At 41.6% G+C, this 21554-nt stretch overlaps 3 protein-coding genes across 4 annotated transcripts in view; 2 read left to right on the top strand and 1 right to left on the bottom strand.

The window, feature by feature from the left end:
• LOC118225953 (tripartite motif-containing protein 16-like) overlaps nucleotides 1-21554 on the bottom strand; it is a 972804-nt gene that overhangs the window by 604378 nt on the left and 346872 nt on the right. The gene's annotated exons all lie outside the window — the stretch shown is intronic.
• LOC118225995 (tripartite motif-containing protein 16-like) lies at nucleotides 12-5746 on the top strand. The gene is made up of 6 exons (XM_035415197.1): nucleotides 12-471; nucleotides 1410-1505; nucleotides 1746-1979; nucleotides 2137-2296; nucleotides 3499-3546; nucleotides 4521-5746. The coding sequence occupies exons 1-6, from the start codon at nucleotides 94-96 to the stop codon at nucleotides 5048-5050; spliced, it is 1446 nt and encodes a 481-aa protein (XP_035271088.1). The 5' UTR covers nucleotides 12-93; the 3' UTR covers nucleotides 5051-5746.
• On the top strand, nucleotides 11783-18700 carry LOC118225972 (tripartite motif-containing protein 16-like). 2 transcript variants are annotated; one of them, XM_035415142.1, is made up of 6 exons: nucleotides 11783-12424; nucleotides 14117-14212; nucleotides 14453-14686; nucleotides 14848-15007; nucleotides 16690-16740; nucleotides 17902-18700. In XM_035415142.1, the coding sequence occupies exons 1-6, from the start codon at nucleotides 11834-11836 to the stop codon at nucleotides 18417-18419; spliced, it is 1650 nt and encodes a 549-aa protein (XP_035271033.1). In that variant the 5' UTR covers nucleotides 11783-11833; the 3' UTR covers nucleotides 18420-18700. The 2 variants fall into 2 exon arrangements, with proteins under 2 accessions (XP_035271033.1, XP_035271032.1); XM_035415141.1 differs by having other exon boundaries at nucleotides 14848-15064.

Here is a 21554-nt window from a genome sequence, read left to right as displayed (position 1 = left end):
GTTCCTCAGCCTGTTCAGTGTCTGCTGGAGTCTACAGCTGTCCCCAGTGCACAGAGACCTTCAACCCAAAGCCTGTTTTAAGAAGAAAACACCATGCTGGCTGGAGTGGTGGAAAAACTGAAGAAGACTGAACTCCAAGCTGCTCCTCCTGCTCACTGTTACGCTGGACCTGGAGACGTGGCGTGTGATGTCTGCACTGGGAGAAAGCGCAAAGCTGTGAAGTCCTGTCTGGTGTGCCTGGTGTCTTACTGTGAAACTCACCTCCAGCCTCACTATGAATCGCCTGCCTTTGAGAAGCACAAACTGGTCAAAGCCACTGGAAACCTGCAGGAGAAGATCTGCTCTCATCATGACAAACTGCTGGAGGTTTACTGTCGTACCGATCAGCAGTGTATCTGTTATCTGTGTACGATGGATGAACACAGAGGCCATGATACAGTCTCAGCTGCAGCAGAAAGGACTGAGAAACAGGTAAGGACTAGAGCTCTTGCACGTATGTTTTATGATTTTCATTTGTTTTAGTGTTTCATATCACAAAGCTACTTGGCCCATTTGGGCTTACACAAATTCATAAAAATCCAACCCACCATCATTTCTCCAGTATGAATCCATATTTAGGTGGGACACATAAAAGAAAAGCAAAAAGATTATTGCAATTCCTCATGTTCATTTTTGTAAAACCATCCAGGACTGGAGTTATGAGTTATGTACATAAAGGACACTGTTTTTTTTTTCTTTTTTACAAATAAACTTTATTTCATTTGTACAAATGTTGCAGCAGTAACATACTTAAATGTGGCAATAATCACATTCTCAAGAAACAATAAAAAACTAAATCAGATAAACATCAAAAGAAAAATAAATTAAAATCAATATCGGATTAAACATCCAGGTTTGCCATGAGGCTTGTATTACCATTATTTATATCAATTTCACTTCTGCATTTTAGCTCTTAAAATGTTCTTGGCAACAGAATCACTAGATGCATAAAAATGATCAATTGTCATTTTCCTATATCTGTAGATTCACAAGACATATTATTAACCAAAATAAATGGCTGTAAGTTTTGCTAAATTTTGACCATTTGTTTGAATTGTTTTAATGTTAGATTTTCTAAAACCCTCATATCTAGAATACTGAAACAAAAAATTATTTCATTTTCAATATCTCCTTAGTCACAGAGTGTACATAACTGCTCTTTTCAGGAAGACCCCTAAATTGAGTAGGTTTTATTTTCAAATGTTTCATATATTTGAAAAAGTGCTTTCCAGGTCTGTAGTCCACAGTGACATAGCAGTAAGAGCAGGAAGTGAATCTGAGTCAGCTCTCTGTGACAGCTCTGTTCACACTCCTCACCGCCCCCGCCCCCGCCCCCATAAAATATAACTGGGAAAATAATCTGTCCACAGAAGCAGCCGGGGGAGAGAGAGAGTAAATTCCAGCAGAGAATCCAGGAGAGAGAGAAGGAGCTGCAGGATCTGAGACAGGCTGTGCAGTCACTCAAGGTGGGTACTAACCAGAGGAGAAGACAACGGCTGGCTGCTGGAAGAGCCATTTCAGGGCTCAGTCAGGGATCCCCTCCAGTCATCCAGTGAGGAGCCCAATGTTGGGCCACTTTCCAGCCCTGTGGGGCTCAATCCCACTGAACCACACTATAGGGAACAGTCTGTCTGGGGTCCCAGTAAGAGCTGAGTGAAAGGCCTAGTTAAAATGTACAGCCCTTCTCTCTCTGTGTCTCCTAACAGCGCTCTGCACAGGCAGCAGTGGAGGACAGTGAGAGGATCTTTACTGAGCTGATCCGCTCCATTGAGAGAAGGCGCTCTGAGGTGAAAGAGCTGATCAGAGACCAGGAGAAGGCTGAAGTGAGTCGGGCTGAAGGACTCCTGGAGCGACTGGAGCAGGAGATTGCTGAGCTGAGGAGGAGAGACGCTGAGCTGGAGCAGTTTTCACACACAGAGGATCACACCCATTTCCTCCAGGTAACATCACTGGCTCTCTGACAGTCTGCGCTATTTACATTTTACATACATGGTGAGGCTTTTTCCTCATTTACCAAGATCTGCTCCTGGCTTCTGCACAGGAATCTGAATTGAGACTAAGATGGTTTTCGGTCTGTTTGTCTGTCTTTCTCTGCAGAGCTGTCAGTCTCCCTGTGCCCCTCCTGGTCCTGGAGACTTACCCAGCATCACTGTCAGTCCACTCGTCTCTTTTGCGGCTGTGAGGAAATATGTCTCTGAGCTGAAAGAGCGACTGGAGGACGTCTGCAAGGAGGAGTTAGTCAAAATATCTTACTCAGGTGAACATCACTGACACTGATGTCATTTTAAATAGTCTATTTAAAAACATGAGTTTTCTCTCACAGATATACGTCTCCTCTTATCCCTCTCTCAATTTTAAATTTTCAATATTTCAGTTTCAAACTTCATTGGCATGATGAACAGTTCTCATATTGTCAAGCATACACAAATATTGGTCATTATAATTAAAAAGAAAAAAGAGAAAAAGAAAAAGAACTTGAAGAAAAAACTAGCACATAAAATGAATATTCACATGATCTGTTTAGGCTTCCACGGGCAGTCCCTCAGTGTCATGTCAGGTTGCAACATTTGGTGCTGCTGTACTGGTATTTCTGGTATTTCTGGTCCCTAATAAGTACTGTATTGTATTCCGATTTAACAAAGCCTGCCGTGTAGGCCAACTATTTCCATAACCGGTTTGGAGTAGTGTGCTCTAATGGCAGCTTGCCATGAAAGTGGTTGTTCAAGGAAACAAATTTGGGTCGAGGACATCACAAGTCTACAAAACGAGTCTCTGGTTTCAGAATCAGAAGCCTCTGTTTGTGAGCTTTGCCTGTGTCATCCCTCTATACTGCAGCTGGGAAATGCACCAGAAGCGCTCTGCATAGTTAGAAGGGTTTTCCATATTTGGGCATTTGTTGTCACTGATTTGCTGCCATCTATATTCTGATTGGGTGCCTATCTATGAATATGCAAATCACTTTGGTCTGATTGGCTAATGGAACAAATACAGTAGAGTGTAGTAGAGCAGCAGAAATGTTTTAGATAAATTTTAATTAGCTCAAGTTTTAGTTTTATTTAATATATTACGGTCCCCCTCCTAAAAAATAACCTAAACTTGCCAGTACTTTTGTTTGTGAAGTTCAGTATCAGTATATGTGCTCAAATGGTTTATACTGGTGCAGAATCTGTCATCCATCAAAAGCAGAATTAGCTGGCAATGGTTTGCTAGCAGCTCTGGTTGGCGGTTTGTTAGCTATTTAGAGGGTGTCACATTGTTTTCTCCTTCACTGATTTTCTTTCTGTTCTTTTCCTTTTTTCTTTCCCTATTCTTTTGTTGAGTTGTTTTTTCCTTCATTGTTATTTTTTTGAAACAGTTGCCATTTATCCCAGTGTACATTTACAAAAATTTTAGATGCTCAGGAGCTAATGTTCTTGTTGCTGATAATCTCTTTCTCTCTCTCTCTCTCTTCCTCTCCAGTCAGTGTCCATGTTCTAGAGCCCCTGACCAGAGAAGACTTCATTGAATGTGAGTCACGCGGTAAAATAATATTTCAAACGCTAATGCATTCTGAGGAGATTAATTCTGCAGCTATGCATTCTGGGCAGGTGCCACAACTGCTCTAGCAGCAACTAACATTTACATCCATCAATGAAGACACACACAGTGGGTGTGCAACTGTTCACTGTCCACTTTTTTCTGTTGTTGATACAATAACCAGATCCCAGTATAAACACATGCACGTTTTCCCTCGAAATGTGTGTTTCCATTAAACTGGCACATGAAACAGTTGTGCACAATGACATCACAGGCTGAAATAAAATCTGCTGCATAAAGTTTCACGGAACCTGAGGGGAAAAAATTTGAGTTTCATCACTGGAATGTTGACATGCTTGGTAATTTTGCACATGTGGATTCTCCATGCATGTAGACAAAACTCTGACCAGGCGTGTTCAGGTAGCACAGTTAGCTGCAGGGGTATAGTAGCACTAGCACGGTTAGCTTCAGCGATTTAGTAGCACTGCCACAGTTAGCTGCAGGGGTTTATTGAATATCTCAATTTACTCAACAATGAGCTCAATAAACATTCCACAGATTTTGTCTGAGATAGTCATCAACCATTACCCCGACTGGGCCATTGACGCATATCTCTTTAACACCTGGTACAGTTTCTAATTCCTTCACCTGCCTTCTTGTCATTCATTAATCCAACTGTTGGCTATTTCCTTGGTTGGCAGTTTTTGTCAGTTCTGTCCAGTTCATCGGAAATTCCTCTGATAACAAAGAGGTAGAGGCCTGTGGTGCGGGATGATGGGTTGTACAGCTGCTTGGAGTAATGTTTTTTATTAAACTCACCCCTGGCCAGATCTCCCCAACATATCAAGCTGAGCAAGATTTTAACAAAATAATAAATCTTCTGTAAATTTACTACAAGGACAATTTTGAACATTCATGGTAAATCTATTACAGTGAATACATCTCTTCTAATTTTTCTCCCTCAGATTCCTGTCCGCTCACACTGGATCCCAACAGTGCTCACAGAAACCTCAGTCTGTCTGAGGGGAACAGAGAGGTGACCTGTGTGGAAAAGATCCAGTCATATCCTGATCATACAGAGAGATTTGACTGTTGGGAGCAAGTGCTGTGCAGAGAGGGTCTGTCTGGACGCTGTTACTGGGAGGTTGAGTGGAAAGGGAAGGGGGTTTCTATAGCAGTCTCATATAAAGAGATCAGCAGGAAAGGAGAGGGTGGTGACTGTGGGATGGGGGCCAACGCAAAGTCTTGGTCTTTGTGCTGCTCTCCCTCCAGTTACACTTTCTGGCACAATAACGGGCGCATTAAAGTTCCTCTCCCCCCCTCCTCCAGAATAGGAGTGTACCTGGATCACAGGGCAGGAACTCTGTCCTTCTACAGCGTCTCTGACACAATGACCCTCCTGCACAGAGTCCAGACCACATTCACTCAGCCCCTCTATCCTGCGTTCCGGGTGTGGTCTTGCAGCTCTTCTGTGAAACTGTGTGGTCTGGGATAAAGAGAGTGTTTAACCCAGGGGATACAGGTTTGAATCTCAGGTGAGGCATTGCCATTGCAGCCTTAAGCTGCTCAACCTGAATCGTGTCCCATGGCAGCTGTTGTTTTTCTAGAACAGTGGGAATTGTTTTGTAATTGTGGAATATCTACACCTTTATTTGTTACATGTTTTTCTGTGTAGATGTAAATAGGGACAGATTTGTAATTATTCCACTTCCTCTTCCTTTTTTTTTTTTTTACCTTTTCCACGTTTTTTCTTTTTATTTTAAAATCCAATCAACTGACTTGTACAGTGCAGATAATCAAAATATTTCCTGTATCATTTTAAGTTGGGTTCATGATTATTATCCTAAGAAAATACATTTTGCATACATAACTAAAGATTTCATGAACACAGAGACAAATATCACAGAAATACCACTCCATTACACATGGGCAAAAACATAAGGTGTTTTTATTGATTCTTTTAATTTGATGAGGATATACTTCGTTTTCGCATTATCATAGACACTCTGTACTTTGAGTTTTCTTTATTAATTTAACCTGTGCTGAGGCCAGGGTAGCCCATGCATGTTGTCCATTGCAATGCTTTTAGGCCCTTGTTATGCCTCTGGCATGACGAGCACTGCAGATTAATGTTCAGAATGTAGCACTGAGAAATAACAGAATAAAATAAAATCATGCATTTTGAAATCCAGCCTCCATCACTGAGATTGTAATAATGTCCCGCTGTTGCAATGCCCCGATCTCAACCTCTTCCTCTTCATGTCTGAGATGATGTTTTCAAAATAAGTCACCTCGTGCGTTTCCACTCTGATTGGTACCAGACATCGGATCAGCTGTTTGAATTAGCTTTACGCAAAAAAACAAAAAAACAAAGGCCTCTGCATGTATCTATATGAATGAATGAATATGTGTCTTCCATGAACATAGTGGCTATAAAGGCCTAGCACACCTATGTGGAGCTTTTATCCAGCTGCTGCTTATTTTCTCTCTGTGGTCCACCGTCTCACCTGTGCTGCCTGTGCTACCTGTGCTACCTGTGCACCAGGGTCATTAAGGACCCCCTCACATGTCGCAAAGTCTGGGGGGAGTTCCTCGGTATCCTGGCTAAATTTCCAACCTGGGTCCTCGAACATGCCACCTAATCATCCCCAGATTTAATTGGCTATAAAATTGGCTTTTTCTCCCTCTATAATATAATACATTTAATTGCAATTGCATAAATTCACAAAAGGATTGTAATCCAACAAGGCACAAATCTTTTTTGACTTATACAAAGTAGTCTAACATGCAAATATATTTAAAGTAGCTTAATTAAAATTAAAAAGTAACTGAATCATGAAAGATATAATTAACTTGTGCATGCGTAGATACAGTGATATTTTTATTATTTGGGAGGGGACTTGGTGTTGGTTTTTTTGTTTGACTCGATGTGCACGTTACCCTGCTGAATTACGCTGGTGTGGCGGATTTCGTGCACCTGCAATGACCCGTTCCATGTGAGGTGAAGATTCCCAAATTCAACCAGCAGGTGCCGGTAACATGAACAAATCTTTGTTGTGTGGTCATACTACATCACACATTAGAAGTGTATTCTGGAAGCATAATCTGGTCGTATTTCAAATTTAGATTTCATTCGACGTGTGCAAAAATGAAGTCCAGTTTGCGTTTTAATTTTTGTAAGCACTTTGTCTAACAATTTAAAATTTTAAATGCAAAGTCCATTTGACTGTTCATTTGCCATACCATAGATAGCACAACCTTATCACAATTAAAATGCAAATGGAAGCCATAAAATCTGTACATGTGAAATAAACCTTTTTTCTGGTAACCACATGATTGATGAAACAAATTAAAATAATGTAATGATGATGTGAAAACAGAGGAGAATTTACTAATAAGTATTATTATGTGCAACAACACTTCACTAAGACTCACAATTTCCAGTAACTGATTCCCATGGAGACCAGAGACTAGCACGCACTGATTGGACAGGGCAGAGGTCCCGAAGTGGGATTGGTCAGGGCTGGACGTGCAAAGCTTCCAGGTGGAGCTGAAGAAGGTGCACATTCAGCCATCACCACCGGATGGTGCCAGAGATCCCTGAAAGTCATTTGAGAAGTTCCATTAGATTTTTTTCTCTCTTCATATTTTGTCCTTTACTAGACTGTGTGTTTTATATATTTCAGAAACCACACCATTATTCCATCCCTGAGACTGAATGCAATTTTAACATTTTGATTGAAAGTTGTATTCTGAATGCAACAGCTGAATGGTTGAATATATGAAGAAGACGAGAATAAGAGCTCTTTCCAAGATGAGAACAGACCATTCAGCTCCTCCAGTCTGATCATTCACCTGCAAGCTAGAGAGCTTCCAGCACTGCCCCAAGCCTGGATCTGAACTCCCAGAGTCCCTGCCTCTGCTACAAGACCTGGCAAAGTGCTCTGCGTGCATGTGTGCGACTTCGCCAGGCCCAGTTTACACCTCTAACCGCACCCTCTGTTCTGCTGACAGACCTCAACCTGAAAAAAATCCACGTTCCAAAGTCGTGGAAAGAGAACGCTGCGTTGGTTTGAAATAACGTTGGCCATGCCCCCGTTTCCGTATTCCAGCTACCCCGCCCCCAACAAGAGGCATGTTATAACACATCTGCCTGTCGTCATTGGAACCCCCGTCTGTGAATAGTCCAATGCAGTTAGTCACGCTCGTTCCATTTGTCCCCATAAAAGCCTAAAAGCATTGTAGTATTTTTTTTTTTTTAATTGGCCATTGTAGCAATCCTGAAATATTTACTAAGAGAAATTCCTATTTCCTTTCTCCCCCATTCATAGCAAACGTATAAGAGTGTGGCATCAACAGAAAATGTATCATATTTTATAGACTACTAATTGCTTGCTTTGTGTTATTTATTTAGATGAATAATTGCTTGTGTCTTGTTGTTTTGTGATTGAAGCTTTCGGTACTTCCCTATCATTTTGAGGCCCCCCTGGCAGGTCCCTGAAGCCCCATTTTGGGCCTCGACCCCCCTGCTGAGAACCCCTAGTGTAGATGGTTCTACACTTGTTACGTGGCTACTGGCTTAGAGTGTTAGTTTTTCCCAATAATTGTGGTTTTGATGTGCATGTAAAAGTAGCCATAGTTGTTGGCACAAGATACATAAATTGATGGTGGGAGATTGTCGTCTTAGTAAACTTAGACAGGTTGTTTTTGTTCAGTTTTGCTTGTGTAATTCTTACATCAACACGTGTACGTTCCTTTAAGAAAGACAGAGAAGCTTGTTTAAAAATGAAAGAGCAGTGTTTGTAACCCACAGGGTTTGCCTACAGCTTTAAATCGCAGGTGGGGCGTCGCTATTGTAGCCTGAAGCTGCTCGACTGGACTAGCTTCAGTGTCCCGTTACAGCTATTGTTTTCCAGAAATGTATTTCCTGACCAGCGGGATTTGTTACATATTTTTACAGAATTGTGAATGCTGGCTTTTGTTACAGACAATCTCTTCCTCAAATAAGGTTGTGGAAGACATGTGCTGTAAAGTTGCTTCATAATTCTCTCCTTATATTTATTAACACAATTGAGGTTTGGCTTGTTATCTTTTGCTTTGTCTTTTAATTACTCATTATCTACCAAATTAGTAGTTTTTGTGGTCAGGTATCCACACTTTAATTACTTAAGAGCCTGTTGATTCACCACCGTCTTTATTTGATCAGTTAAAATTTTTTAATTGCTTTTTTTTTTGTTGCATAATTGTTTGCAATTAGCAAAATAAACAATGTGAATATGGGACTTATTCTTTATGGCATGTATAACTATTTCTGATATAATGTGGCTGAAGAGGGTAAATAATCCTTCCAAATATGGCAAGCCCCTAATTAAGAAAAACAGCTTGTGAAAATTCTGGGTTTGCAGCTGTGGTTGGAATAAAACCCAGCATACACAGCGGGTCGGACTGAGGTCGTGATGGACTGACTTATGGTCATGTCTGAACATCGAACCCGTGGCCCCAGGCTACAAAAACACACACGCTGTAATTTTACGCCGTAAGCACATAAAATAAGGTCGTATAGTACGTCCTGGAGATATATACGTAGCCGAGGGACCGTGGTTGGTAAATGGACTGCATTTATAAATGGACTGCATTTATATAGCGCTTTTATCCAAAGCGCTTTACAATTGATGCCTCTCATTCGCCAGAGCAGTTAGGGGTTAGGGGTTAGGTGTCTTGCTCAAGGACACTTCGACATGCCCAGGGCGGGGTTTGAACCGGCAATCCTCCGACTGCCAGACAATCGGTCTTACCTCCTGAGCTATGTCGCCCCAGTTGCTTATCGTAGGGGTGAGAGTGGTGGATGGACACTGTGTGACCAAAAGTATCTGGACACCCCGTAGTCTGGGGCTGTTTTTCATGGTTTGGGCTAGGTCCCTTAGTTCCAATGAAGGACAATCGTAATGCCACAGCATACGATCACATTCTAGATGATTCTGGGCTTCCTCAACAGTCTGGGGAAGTCCCTTTACCTTTTCAGCATGACAATGCACACAGCGAGGTCCATATGGAACTGGTTTTTGTCAAGAACAGTGTGGAAGGACTTGACTGGCTTGCACAGAACCCTGACCTCAACCCCAACCTACACCGTTGGGATCAAGTGTGAGCCAGGCCTAATCACCCAATCAGTGCCTGACCTCACTAATGCTCTTCTGGCTGAATGGAAGCAAATCCCTATGGCAACACTCCAACATCTAGTATAAAGCCTTCCCAGAAGAGTGGAGGTTGTTATAGCAGCAAAGGGTGGACCAACTCCATATTAATGGCCATAATTTCGGATGAGATGTTGGATGTCAGGTGTCCACATACTCTTGGTCCAGTAGCGTAGCTGGGTTGTTTGCAAGTGAAGCACATTGAGGTACGGGAAATCGAAGGTCAGGTCGCAGGTTACCGTGACAACACTCTCTAGCGACGCAACCCCTCAGGTTCAGTATGGCCCTTAGCCACGACGGTTGCTTGTGTTGCTGACTGGCAACGTGTTTGTTTTGAGAGTCTTTGGCTGAGACTGAGAGTGTAAATCCCGGCTCCAAATCCCGCCATGGGCAAACCTCTCGTTTGTTCCGACGGCATGCATAGCGGTGTCTGGCATGGCAAGCCTTTAATAAAAAATAAAAAATAGAAAATAAATGAACAATTTGCAAAATTATGGGATTGCAATTGTGGTTGGAACCACAGGTCCCCCGGGCCACATTTAAAAATTTCTTATCTAAATAGTTAATATTTATATTTTTATATATTCATGCATTATTTTACTTGTGTGTATATGGGCAGAAAGAAATTAGAATGATTTGACTGCATAATTTGAGTTGCAGAAAGTAAAATTTGCGATGTTTAAAGCCAATGATTTTTAACCTGAATGAACTCACAGGCCGGCTAGAAATCGCTCAGAATTCTGTGAAGTAGTAGGAGAGCCTCAGCTGCAGTCGGACAACTTTAATAATGACAATAACAACTTAATTTTGGTAGAATAAATTGGCAAATGCAAATAATTGACCTACCACTGCCTTATTGTGGCTGATTGTGGCTGGTTGTGGCTGATTGTGGCTGGTTGTGGCTGGTTGTGGCTGATTGTGGCTGGTTGTGGCTGATTGTGGCTGGTTGTGGCTGATTGTGGCTGGTTGTGGCTGATTGTGGCTGGTTGTGGCTTAACTAGCTTCGCTGAGCTTTATGTGGTATACCAGAGAGTTCAGTCTGATGGTTAAAAAACTGTGTTGGTATGAAGCTCCATTACATGCTCTGCATGCCACCAAAACCAGGCGGCACCTCTTATGGTGCTAACCGATGTTTGACAGTTGACTGGACCTTTGCTTGGTTTTGCTTTTTCTGAGTGCTCAGATGATCGTTATAGACAAATGAATTTGAAAGCTTACTGAACCAGAACTTTTTGCTTCACATTAACAGTGAAAATTGGACGCAATGAAGACTGAATTAAATTTCATTCAACTATCACATTCAATTTCAAATCGTGAACTATAAATGTGAGATGTGTAATTTCGAGTCAATGGGCCTCATTTGATTGTGAACCGTGCGGAAGAAACATTTTGGCATTCATCATTTTGTTTTCTTATCTGTCTTTGTTCACGGTTGTTTCCCTCTGCTAATCACATGACCAGAATTACGCGTAAAACATTACGCACAAAAAAAAGGCTACACACGCGTCATGAATCCCATATTGGTTTTTAGTACAAAAGTAAGAATAATTTAAGAACATTTTTGTGAATCGGGCCCAATTTCTGTGTCACCTCAGAGCATTTCTGAATGGGGTACTCTACTCATTACCCCCACAGTAAATGACTGCATTTATATAGCGCTTTTATCCAAAGCGCTTTACAATTGATGCCTCTCATTCGCCAGAGCAGTTAGGGGTTAGGTGTCTTGTTCAAGGACACTTCGACATGCCTATGGCGGGGTTTGAACCGGCAACCCTCCGACTGCCAGACAATCGGTCTTACCTCCTGAGCTATGTCGCCCACGCCCACAGTACATCCCATGCATGTGTACACAGGCCTTTGAGGCTCACAGTGCACACACAATCTTTCACTAAATCTGCCCTTTAGCCCCAAAAGATTAAATATCTCTTCAGGAACCTGCTCTCTCTGCTCGGGCTGCTCTGCTCAGCCTGGCCTCAGTCCAACACCACACCTCCTGCAGCTGTGGGCAGAGCCAGGACGTCACTCTCCTCTGCCGCACAGTTTCAGAGAAACTAAACCCAGTCTCGGCCAGCGTGCGCAGCAACATGGCCGATGGTGGAGTTTTACTGGATCAGGACCAGTTCAGCTGTCCAATCTGCCTGGATCTGCTGAAGGGTCCGGTGACTATTCCCTGTGGACACAGTTACTGTATGGGCTGTATTAAGGGCTACTGGGATCAGGATGATTATGCTCGTGCCTACAGCTGTCCGCAGTGCAGACAGACCTTCAACCCAAGGCCTGTTCTAGGCAGAAACACCATGCTGGCTGAAGTGGTGGAGAAACTGAAGAAGACTGGATTCCGAGCTGCTCCTCCTGCTAACTGTTACACTTCAACTGGAGACGTGGCGTGTGATGTCTGCACTGGGAGCAAGCACAACGCCATCAGGTCCTGTCTGGTGTGTCTGGCCTCTTACTGCGAAACTCACCTCCAGCCTCACTATGAATCTCCTGCCTTTCAGAAGCACAAACTGGTCAAAGCCACTGGAAACCTGCAGGAGAAGATCTGCTCTCATCACAACAAAGTTCTGCAGGTTTACTGTCGTACCGATCATCAGTGCATCTGTTCTCTGTGTCGGATGGATGAACACAGAGGCCATGATACAGTCTCGGCTGCAGCAGAAAGGACTGAGAAACAGGTGAGATCTTGAGCGTAACATGTAACACTAATACTGATCATCGTGGCTTACAGCTACAATATGTAGGTTTATGACCTGTGTTTTTTTATTTTTTTTTATTTAAGTCAATTTACTTTCTGGGTCTGATCCACAGCAATAAAGTGATATCTTGTTAATTAAATTCAGGCTCACTCCATCTCATGAACGTGAATTGTGATTCGATTAGTTAATCTACACTGAATCATCTCAAATAACTCCATGGGCCCACTCTGCTGTAAGGGAGAGAGGAGGCACAAACTGAAAACAGGACCCCACCCCTTATACAGACACAAAGCGTGATGGTGCTGTTGCATGCAGGATCACATTAACAGCCACAAGCAATACTTTCCAAACCGTCATAATGTAACCCAAACCTTATTTATTATTTTTTTTTTAAATTTTTTATTTAATTTTGTTTTGGGGTATTTGATCACTGAATCGTGGCCACACCGGATAGGGCATAAGTTCCACCTCTGAAGAGTAAGAACGCTTCACTGAGGGTTATGAAAAAGATAAAGAGAAAGCAATCATGACCGGCAGCCAAATAGAGATAGGAAGCCTGGCAGAGAATTGCAGATAAAATGAACGCATGAGAAGATGTTTATTGACACTTATGAGTTGCTAACTTAATTCCGCTAACATTTATGATAATGGCATCATATTTAAAAACATTAAACTACCTATCCTTTTTAATGACTTCTCAGGGCATGTCACAGTTTTACTACTGAATTTATTCTGTAATCTCGTATTCTTTCGTTTGCCGTTATTTTGTTTTGCTTTAATTCTCGTTCACAAACGTGAAACGCTTTGTGTTGGATTTTATATATGAAAGGTGTTGCACAAAAGAAGTCTATATTATTTTTTCAGCGTCACCAACAGCGTATAAAAATGTGCCTGGGTTAGTAAGCAGAGCCTTAGTGTAGAGGTAAATAATTCACAAATGCTAATTTTTTAAAGATATAGGCTTAAGACACTGTTTCTTTCCGGTGAAATTCTGAACTTGGTCCATAAAATCAAAAATTCTGGGTTTATCCCAAAATGTCGACCAACAAATTGGATAAATTCAGTTAGCCACATACCTGAAATAATTAACATTATTATTTTTTTTTTGGTCTTGTAGATATACTGGGATACATTATTTTCTTTGTCTTTGTAAAAAAAAAAAATAATAAAAAACAGGGCTCAAAAAGTAGTCTATTTTTATCAGTGTCCTGAGTGATCTGTTGTTTGCTTGTGAGTGTAGTCATGTCCAAGTGATTAAAAACTGGTTTACTTCTACTAAACAAAAAAAAAAAAAAAAACAAAAAAAAAAAAAAAAAAAAAAAAAAAGCCTCCCCAATCCACTTCTCTTTGTTGACTTGGACTACTTCCTTATAATCAAGTGGGTGGGCTAAATCCATTCACTCAAACTGGTATTCCAGATAACCAAAAATATAAGAAGTCTTTATAGAAAGAAAGACACACAAAAAACAAAAACATCCCCCCCCCCATCCCCAATCCCCCTTTTCACTCCCTGAGTGGGAATGAACACAGCTGGAGCAGCTAGATCACTCACATAGTTTAGAAGCTCTATATATAAGTCATCGTTTTTAACTTTTAGGTTAATTTGAAACATGAAAATGCAGTTGGAAAGTTTTACATTTTAATATGATTTAAAAAAAAATCTACCAACAGAAACAGCTGGGAAAGACACAGAGTAAATTCCAGCAGAGAATCCAGGAGAGAGAGAAGGAGCTGCAGGACCTGAGACAGGCTGTGCAGTCACTCAAGGTGGGTACTGACCAGAGGAGAAGACAACAGCTGGCTGCTGGAAGAGCCATTTCAGGGTTCAGTCAGGGCTCTCCTCCAGTCAGCCAGTGAGGAGCCCAGTGTTGAGCCACTTTCCAGCCCTGTGGGGCTCAATCCCACTGAGCCACCCTGTGGGGAACAGGGTGTCTGGGGTCCCAGTAAGAGCTGAGTGAAAGGCCTAGTTAAAATGTACAGCCCTCCTCTCTCTATGTCTCCTAACAGTGCTCTGCACAGGCAGCAGTGGAGGACAGCGAGATGGTCTTTACTGAGCTGATCAGCTTCATTGAAAGAAGGCGCTCTGAGGTGAAAGATCTGATCAGAGATCAGGAGAAGGCTGAAGTAAGTCGGGCTGAAAGATTCCTGGAACGACTGGAGCAGGAGATTGCTGAGCTGAGGAGGAGAGATGCTGAGCTGGAGCAGCTTTCACACACAGAGGATCACATCCGTTTTCTCCGGGTAACATCACTGGCTCTCTGACAGTTGGCAGTATGTGAATGTTACATACATGGCGTATTCCTCGTCTGCTTGCGGCATCTGCACAGGAATCTGTATTGAGACTGTGTTTGTCTGTCTGTCTGTCTGCCTGCTAGTCTGCCTGTCTGTCTGTCTATTTTCAGAGCTGTCAGTCTCTCTGCGTCCCTCCTGGACCTGCAGACTCACCCAGAACCTCTGTTAGTCCACACATCTCTTTTGAGGCTGTGAGAAAATCTGTCTCTGAACTGAAAGAGCGACTGGAGGATGTTTTCAAGATGGAGTTCGTCAAAGTTTCTGGAAGAGGTTGGTGGACAAACCCTGCTGCAGAAAGTGTGTTTAGCCACTGCAAACAACACACTGGTGAGGTGCTCAGCCTATGATTCACCTTTACATCATGAAATTCACTTTCACAGGTTACATATTAATATAACCTGTGAGATTTTTCAGTCTGACTCACAGGTTACATATTACACAGTTTGAAGTGACGTTTAATGGCTAAATGATGGAAATAGTATGTATTTTCATTTAATGATCACAAACATGGCGGGTTTTAAAATATATGTATTTTAAATAATTCGCGCAGTTCTATGGAGAGAGCTCAGACTTGGAAGCCAGGCAGCACCGCGTATATATGGACGCACCGTTGTACCCGTGCTTACAGTTGTGTGAAAATGCGTTTGTTACACTTGTGACGCGTTACAGTTGTGCCGGTTCTCCCCTACATTGTTCAGACGAAAATGGTCCCGAGAAACAACAAAGGAAGAAAGGGCACAGACGAAAGTTTAAAGGGAACTAAACTTCTTTGTGCGCAGTGTCATACTGTAGGCGATATACAAGCTACGTGCATGTAGTGCCTTAGTCATCTCCTCTCATGCCAATTTAACATCAACTGATATCGCAATATAAAAAAAACAACGAGTCATGTTATTATTTTGTCAAGGAGGGTCTACCGTTAGGTATTCTAAAAATAATGTTAACATGTGGGCCATGCTATCTGCGGCGACAAAACAAAAACCTGTCCAAAATAATGCCGCCTGCAACGTGTGACACCTGTCCTCCGACGCCCCAACGCCGCCACTTTTTTCCCCTAATAAAGAATACCGCTCAGCTCCGTTTAAGTAAGAAATGTCCTCGTAATGAATTAAAGATGGATTCGTGCTCGTGCTAGCCCGCCATGGCTTCGGACGCGAAAAATCGTCTCACATTGAAATCAATGGGGGCGATTATAAAATCGCTTCTCGTCGGAGGATGTGTGGATTATCTGGCTTTACCGAAACTATCTTAAATACATGCTACTCACAAGTGCTGTTAAATAGAAACGAAAGCCTTTTAAAGAATACGATCTAACAACATTATCGGAACTATACATGTAAAAATTCCACATATTTTACATTTTCTACCTATTATGTGAGACTGCGAGCGCGAACAAACTTTTAAAAAAATGAATTACCCAAAAGAATGACCGTCATGAAACCATTTCGAAAATGTGATAAAGATACTGATGGAATGCGAAGATATTTGAGGAACTGGCCGACCTGACTGAACGAAACTATCAATTACCGATTAGCTGGTGATACCAGTACATCAATTCAGTACCCTTAGTCAACCGAATCAGGCACTGTCTGTAGGGCTCCCCCCATCGGTGACTGAACACTGACATTCAACGGGGGAGAAAAAATCTCTGGTATTGAAAAACAGAGGATAAACTATACTCACTGATAAATATATTCTGCATAATCCACGTTCTCAAACTCACTAGTTTTCTCATTAAATATTATATCATTTCTAATCGCATTGCATCTTTGCTCTGTTTTAGTTTTACGGACGAGACTGATATTGATACTGCGTTCTGGATGTTTTAATTTAACCGCGCATTATTTATTTTATTTTATTTTATTTTATTTTATTGGTGAAATTTGAGTTCCTCCTGCAAAAAAAAAAAAAAAAAAAAAAAAACATGGTCAACTTGTTGTCTCTCTCCACAGTGGGAGGAGTCCGTATACTGGAGCTCAATACCAGAGAGGACTTCTTACAATGTGAGTGTGTAATCAAAGCTAAATTTAAAGAATAAAGCAACATGACATTATGAGGAAATATGACGAAAAAAGATGATTTGTTACATTTTCCATGCGAGAGATTTTTTTGGGAACGTTCCCCTATGCATAACCTTGCCACCAGTTACAATTCCAAAAAAGACATTCAAGGCTCTCTGTTGTAGTTGTAAGTTAAGCCTTTATTTCATGGTGGCAATTGTAAAAAAAAATAAAATAAAATAAAAAAATTAAAAAAAACACTGATGTGTATCAGCCCACCCAAGCCTTCATCGGGGTGTGGTAACCTGTTGCAAGGTTATGGAAGCAGAGGAAGTAGATTAACCTTTCCAAAAAACATCCTTCATTTTGATGTCCGGCCCATTCTGAAAAGAGTGTTATGGCCATGGATATTACACTGAGTAGCATTCGCGACCCATCTATCATTATATCCATCCATTATCTATACCTGCTTATCCATTCATTATCTGTACCTGCTTATACATCCATTGTCTATACCTGCTTATACATCCATTATCTATACCGGCTTATCCATCCATTATCTACACCTGCTTATCCATTCATTATCTATACCCGCTTATTCATCCATTATCTATACCTGCTTATCCAGCCATTATCTATACCTGCTTATCCATCCATTATCTAGACCTGCTTATCCCTCCATTATCTATACTTACTTATTCATCCATTATCTATACCCGCTTATCCATCCATTATTTATACCTGAACATCCATCTATTATTTATACCTGCTCAATCTGGGCAGGGTCATGGGAAGTGCTGGAGCCTATCCCAGCATGCATTGGGTTTGAGGCAGGAATGCACCCTGGACCGGCTGCCGATCCATTGCAGGGCACACACGCCGTTCACTCACACACTCATACCTACGGGCAATTTAGAGCCTTCGATTAGCCGCAGTCTTTGGCCTGTGGGAGGAAACTCCACACAGAAAGGCCCAGGCCAAATTCGAACCCAGGACCTTCTTGCTGCTATCCACTGCACCAATGTGCCGCCCATTACCATTATATCATTTTCTGTTTTCTTCACCGACTCTTTTTTGGGATCTCACTCATATGAAATGTATACATAGAATATGTGTGCTATGTAAAACGTGTCAGTGGAGCTCTCTTCTCTTCTCCTCCATCAGATTCGTGTCAGCTCACTCTGGACCCCAACACAGCGTACAAATACCTCCGTCTGTCTGAGGGGAACAGAAAGGTGACCCGTGTGGCAGAGATCCAGTCATATCCTGATCATCCAGACAGATTTGAATACTGGCCCCAAGTGCTGTGCAGAGAGGGTCTGACTGGATGCTGTTACTGGGAGGCTGAGTGGAGTGGGGAGGATGGGGTTTCTATAGCAGTGTCATATAAAGAGATCATCAGGAAAGGGCGGGGTGATGACTGTCACCTGGGATATAATTACAAGTCCTGGAGATTGTACTGCTCTCCCACCAGTTTCTCTTTCAGGTACAATACTGAGACCATTAAAATCTCTGTCCCTCCTACCTTCCGAGTAGGAGTGTACCTGGATCACGGGGCAGGAACTCTGTCCTTCTACAGCATCTCTGACACAATGACCCTCCTGCACAGAGTCCAGACCATATTCACTCAACCCCTCTATCCTGGGTTTGGGTTTCATGCTGGATCCTCCATAAAACTCTGATCTGGGCTTAGTAAGAGAAATAAGGAAAAACACTCAAGTGAGACAGAAAATTAATTAAATGAAATTAATTATTGTACTTCAAATGATTAAATGATTTCAGTTAAAATAGAGCTCGGACCACGTTCAGTCAGCCTGTCTATCCCGGGCTTTCCTAGCATTTTTGTTCATGCTCACAGATGCAGTATCATTTATGATTATATTTTGCAGTGAAGATTCAATTCAAGGGCCAGGTGTTGTGCTGAGTCTAGTGTAGCTTCAGTGGGGTAACAGAAAAAAAAAAACAATTTGAAGCACACTCAAATTTTCGAATAAGCTTACCCAGAATGCATACGGAGAGATATAGCAAGTCAACTGGGTCGACTTTGCTTCCCAGACATCCCCAATCCCACCGTAGAGCTGGAACCAGACTGGCTCATTATACCAAGGGTAGAGCTTAAACCTCATATGAAACTTGATTACTTTTGTGGCTCCATTTTACAGCACTGGCCTGCAGACAGGGAATAGAGGAGTGCTTGATAGAAGATTGTAAAGAAGCCGTTTCGAGTTACTCCATGTGTATTTTTTTATTTTATTTTTTGCTTTAAAATGAAGGGAAGAGAGTTTCTCTATCATAAACGAGAAGTCTGTACAACACTACGATTTTAGGCCTTGCAGCAAGGCCCCTCCATCTCCAGGCACCGAACCTTCCAAGGGCAACAAGAAGTTAGAAATATTGTGTGTGTGTGTGTGTGCGTGTGTGTGTGTGTGTGTGTGAGAGTTTTCTTTCTCTCCGTCTCTTATACTTTTACAGCAGTCTAAACTGGTGAGCTTTCTCCTTATCCTCCCCCCTGCCATCCTGCCAGGGAGGAACCGGCTATGATGCTATGCTGCCCAGGACTGATAAATAAAGGCAAAATAATGATTTCTGATTTAAAGCTTGTTTATGCAACAGTGAAGGTCAAGAGGTGACTGGGTGCTCATTCAGTATTCATGCTATATGATTAGACACAACCAATCATTTACTATGTTAGATCTTATTATATTCTTATGTAGCAACTATGTACCAACCAAATATAGAATTAAATTATGTTGTCTCTCTATAGCATTACATGTTTAACTTGGACTTTTACCTTCATACTGTTCCCTTTAATTGTGTCTGTTGTTGTTTCTTTTTTGCATTAATAATGTAATAACGCTGTGAAAACAGAGAATTGATTAATAAAAATTATCATCTGCAGCTGCTCATGTGTGAATTCAGACGTTTCACAATTTCTCAAACTTCCTGTGAGCCAGGAGAAGATTAGAGAGAGTTCCCAGGTCAGCGATCACCATAGAGACCAGAGACCAACATGCACTGATTGGGCAGGATTGGGATCCTGGCATGTGATTGGCCAGGGCTGGGGTCATGCGATGGGATTGGTCACACAAAGCTTCCAGGTAGAGCTGGGAACTTGGAAGAGCTGGTGGAGAGGGTGCACATTCAGTCCTCGCCACCAGATGGTGCCAGAGAGCCCTGCATTTCATGTTCTTTGAGAAGTGGTAAGAAACAGGAGTGTTCTGCTGACAGAACTCTCCCTGAAATACCTGCCAGAACAGGTGACAGCGCTGACAGTGTGGAGGAGAGCTGATGAAACCCTGCTCCTGCAGATCTACGGTCCTGTAGGTTTTCATTTCAACCCTAATTTGGCACACCTGGTTCTACTAGTCAGCAGCTCAGTGAGATCTCTCGCTGTTGAATGAGGTGTGCTTTGTTAGGGCTGGAGTTCAAACTTACAGGATGTTACACATCTCCAGGATCAAGTTTCTTCTTATTTTTTTTATTTTATTACATAAGACTAATAAGATTCAAAAATAAAGATTAATTCAAATTCAAATAATTTTAATGCATGTTTTAGCCCTATTCTTGAATGTTTTTAAATTACAGTGACCAGGTTATAGAATAGAAGAGAAGTACTCCCCATAAGGAGAAATCTGGGTGTCACCCAGGAGCATTACAAAAAACAAAGCAAAAAAAAAAAAAAAAAAACCAATCGCTAAACAGTGACAGAAACAGACAGTTTAACACAGCCAGAGAATGGCGATAATAGTAAATAAATAAATACATGAAATCCTATCTAAAAGATTAGAAAAGACACTCTGATTAATACATCAAAGGCAATTTGCTGCATAAGATCTGTTTCTCTGTAAAATACTGTCCGCTTTGACTGGTTTTGTTTTAACAATCTGGTCCAGCTTGTTATCAGTGTGCACACCCAAAGAACTTACAGGACGTCACAACCTCCACCTCAACATCCTGAATGTACACAGAATGCACAGGTGTCACAGAACGCACAGGTGTCACAGGACTTACAGGTTTCACAGAAATCTTTTTCCTCCTTAAGTCCAGAGATGTGGACTCGCTCACCGAGAGAGAGAGTGAGAGACGTGAGTGAGATAAAACAAACAGGGCTGGGAAGCTGAAAAGCTGAAAAGCTGAAAAGCTGAAAAGACTGAAAAGCTCAAAGCTCAAAAGCTCAAAAGCTCAAAGCTGAAATGCTTGCTACCGTGTGTTACTTCAATTAACTATTTTTACCCAGAACTCACGAGGGAGAATGGTAAAGATTTTTATTTGTTTGTTTGTTTAATATACTCTACTCTCCTGTAGGTTTCCTAATTTGAAACACCTGACCCTACTAATTAGAATCTTAACAATAATTTTTTTCATTTTTTTTATTTATACATCCTAATAAGATTAAAAAAGGCGAAGATTAATTTAAATTAAAATGATTTTAATGCACATTTTAGCCCTAGCCAGGTTATAGAATAGAACAGAAGTACTTTATTAATCCCCATGAGGAGAAATCAGGGTGTCACCAGGCAACATTACAAAACACAAAACAAAACATAAAACATTAACAAAACAGAAATGACACTCTGATAAAACATTAAAAACATTTCACTGCATATGATCGCAGTTTCTTTATAAAATACTGTCTGCTTTGACCGGTCCAGCCTGTTATCAGTGTGCACACCCAAAAACTTACAGGACGTCACAACCTCCACCTCAGCATCCTCTCTCTCTCTCTCTCTGAAAACCAGAAGAGCCACATTTCTGCAAGGGTGTCACCTGGTGTGTAACTGGAATGGTTCAAAACGTTTCTTGATCGGATCAGTAAG

This window comes from Anguilla anguilla, chromosome 4 (genome assembly GCF_013347855.1).
Source record: "Anguilla anguilla isolate fAngAng1 chromosome 4, fAngAng1.pri, whole genome shotgun sequence".
Taxonomy (NCBI): domain Eukaryota; kingdom Metazoa; phylum Chordata; class Actinopteri; order Anguilliformes; family Anguillidae; genus Anguilla; species Anguilla anguilla.
This window is presented reverse-complemented; position numbering and strand designations above follow the sequence as displayed.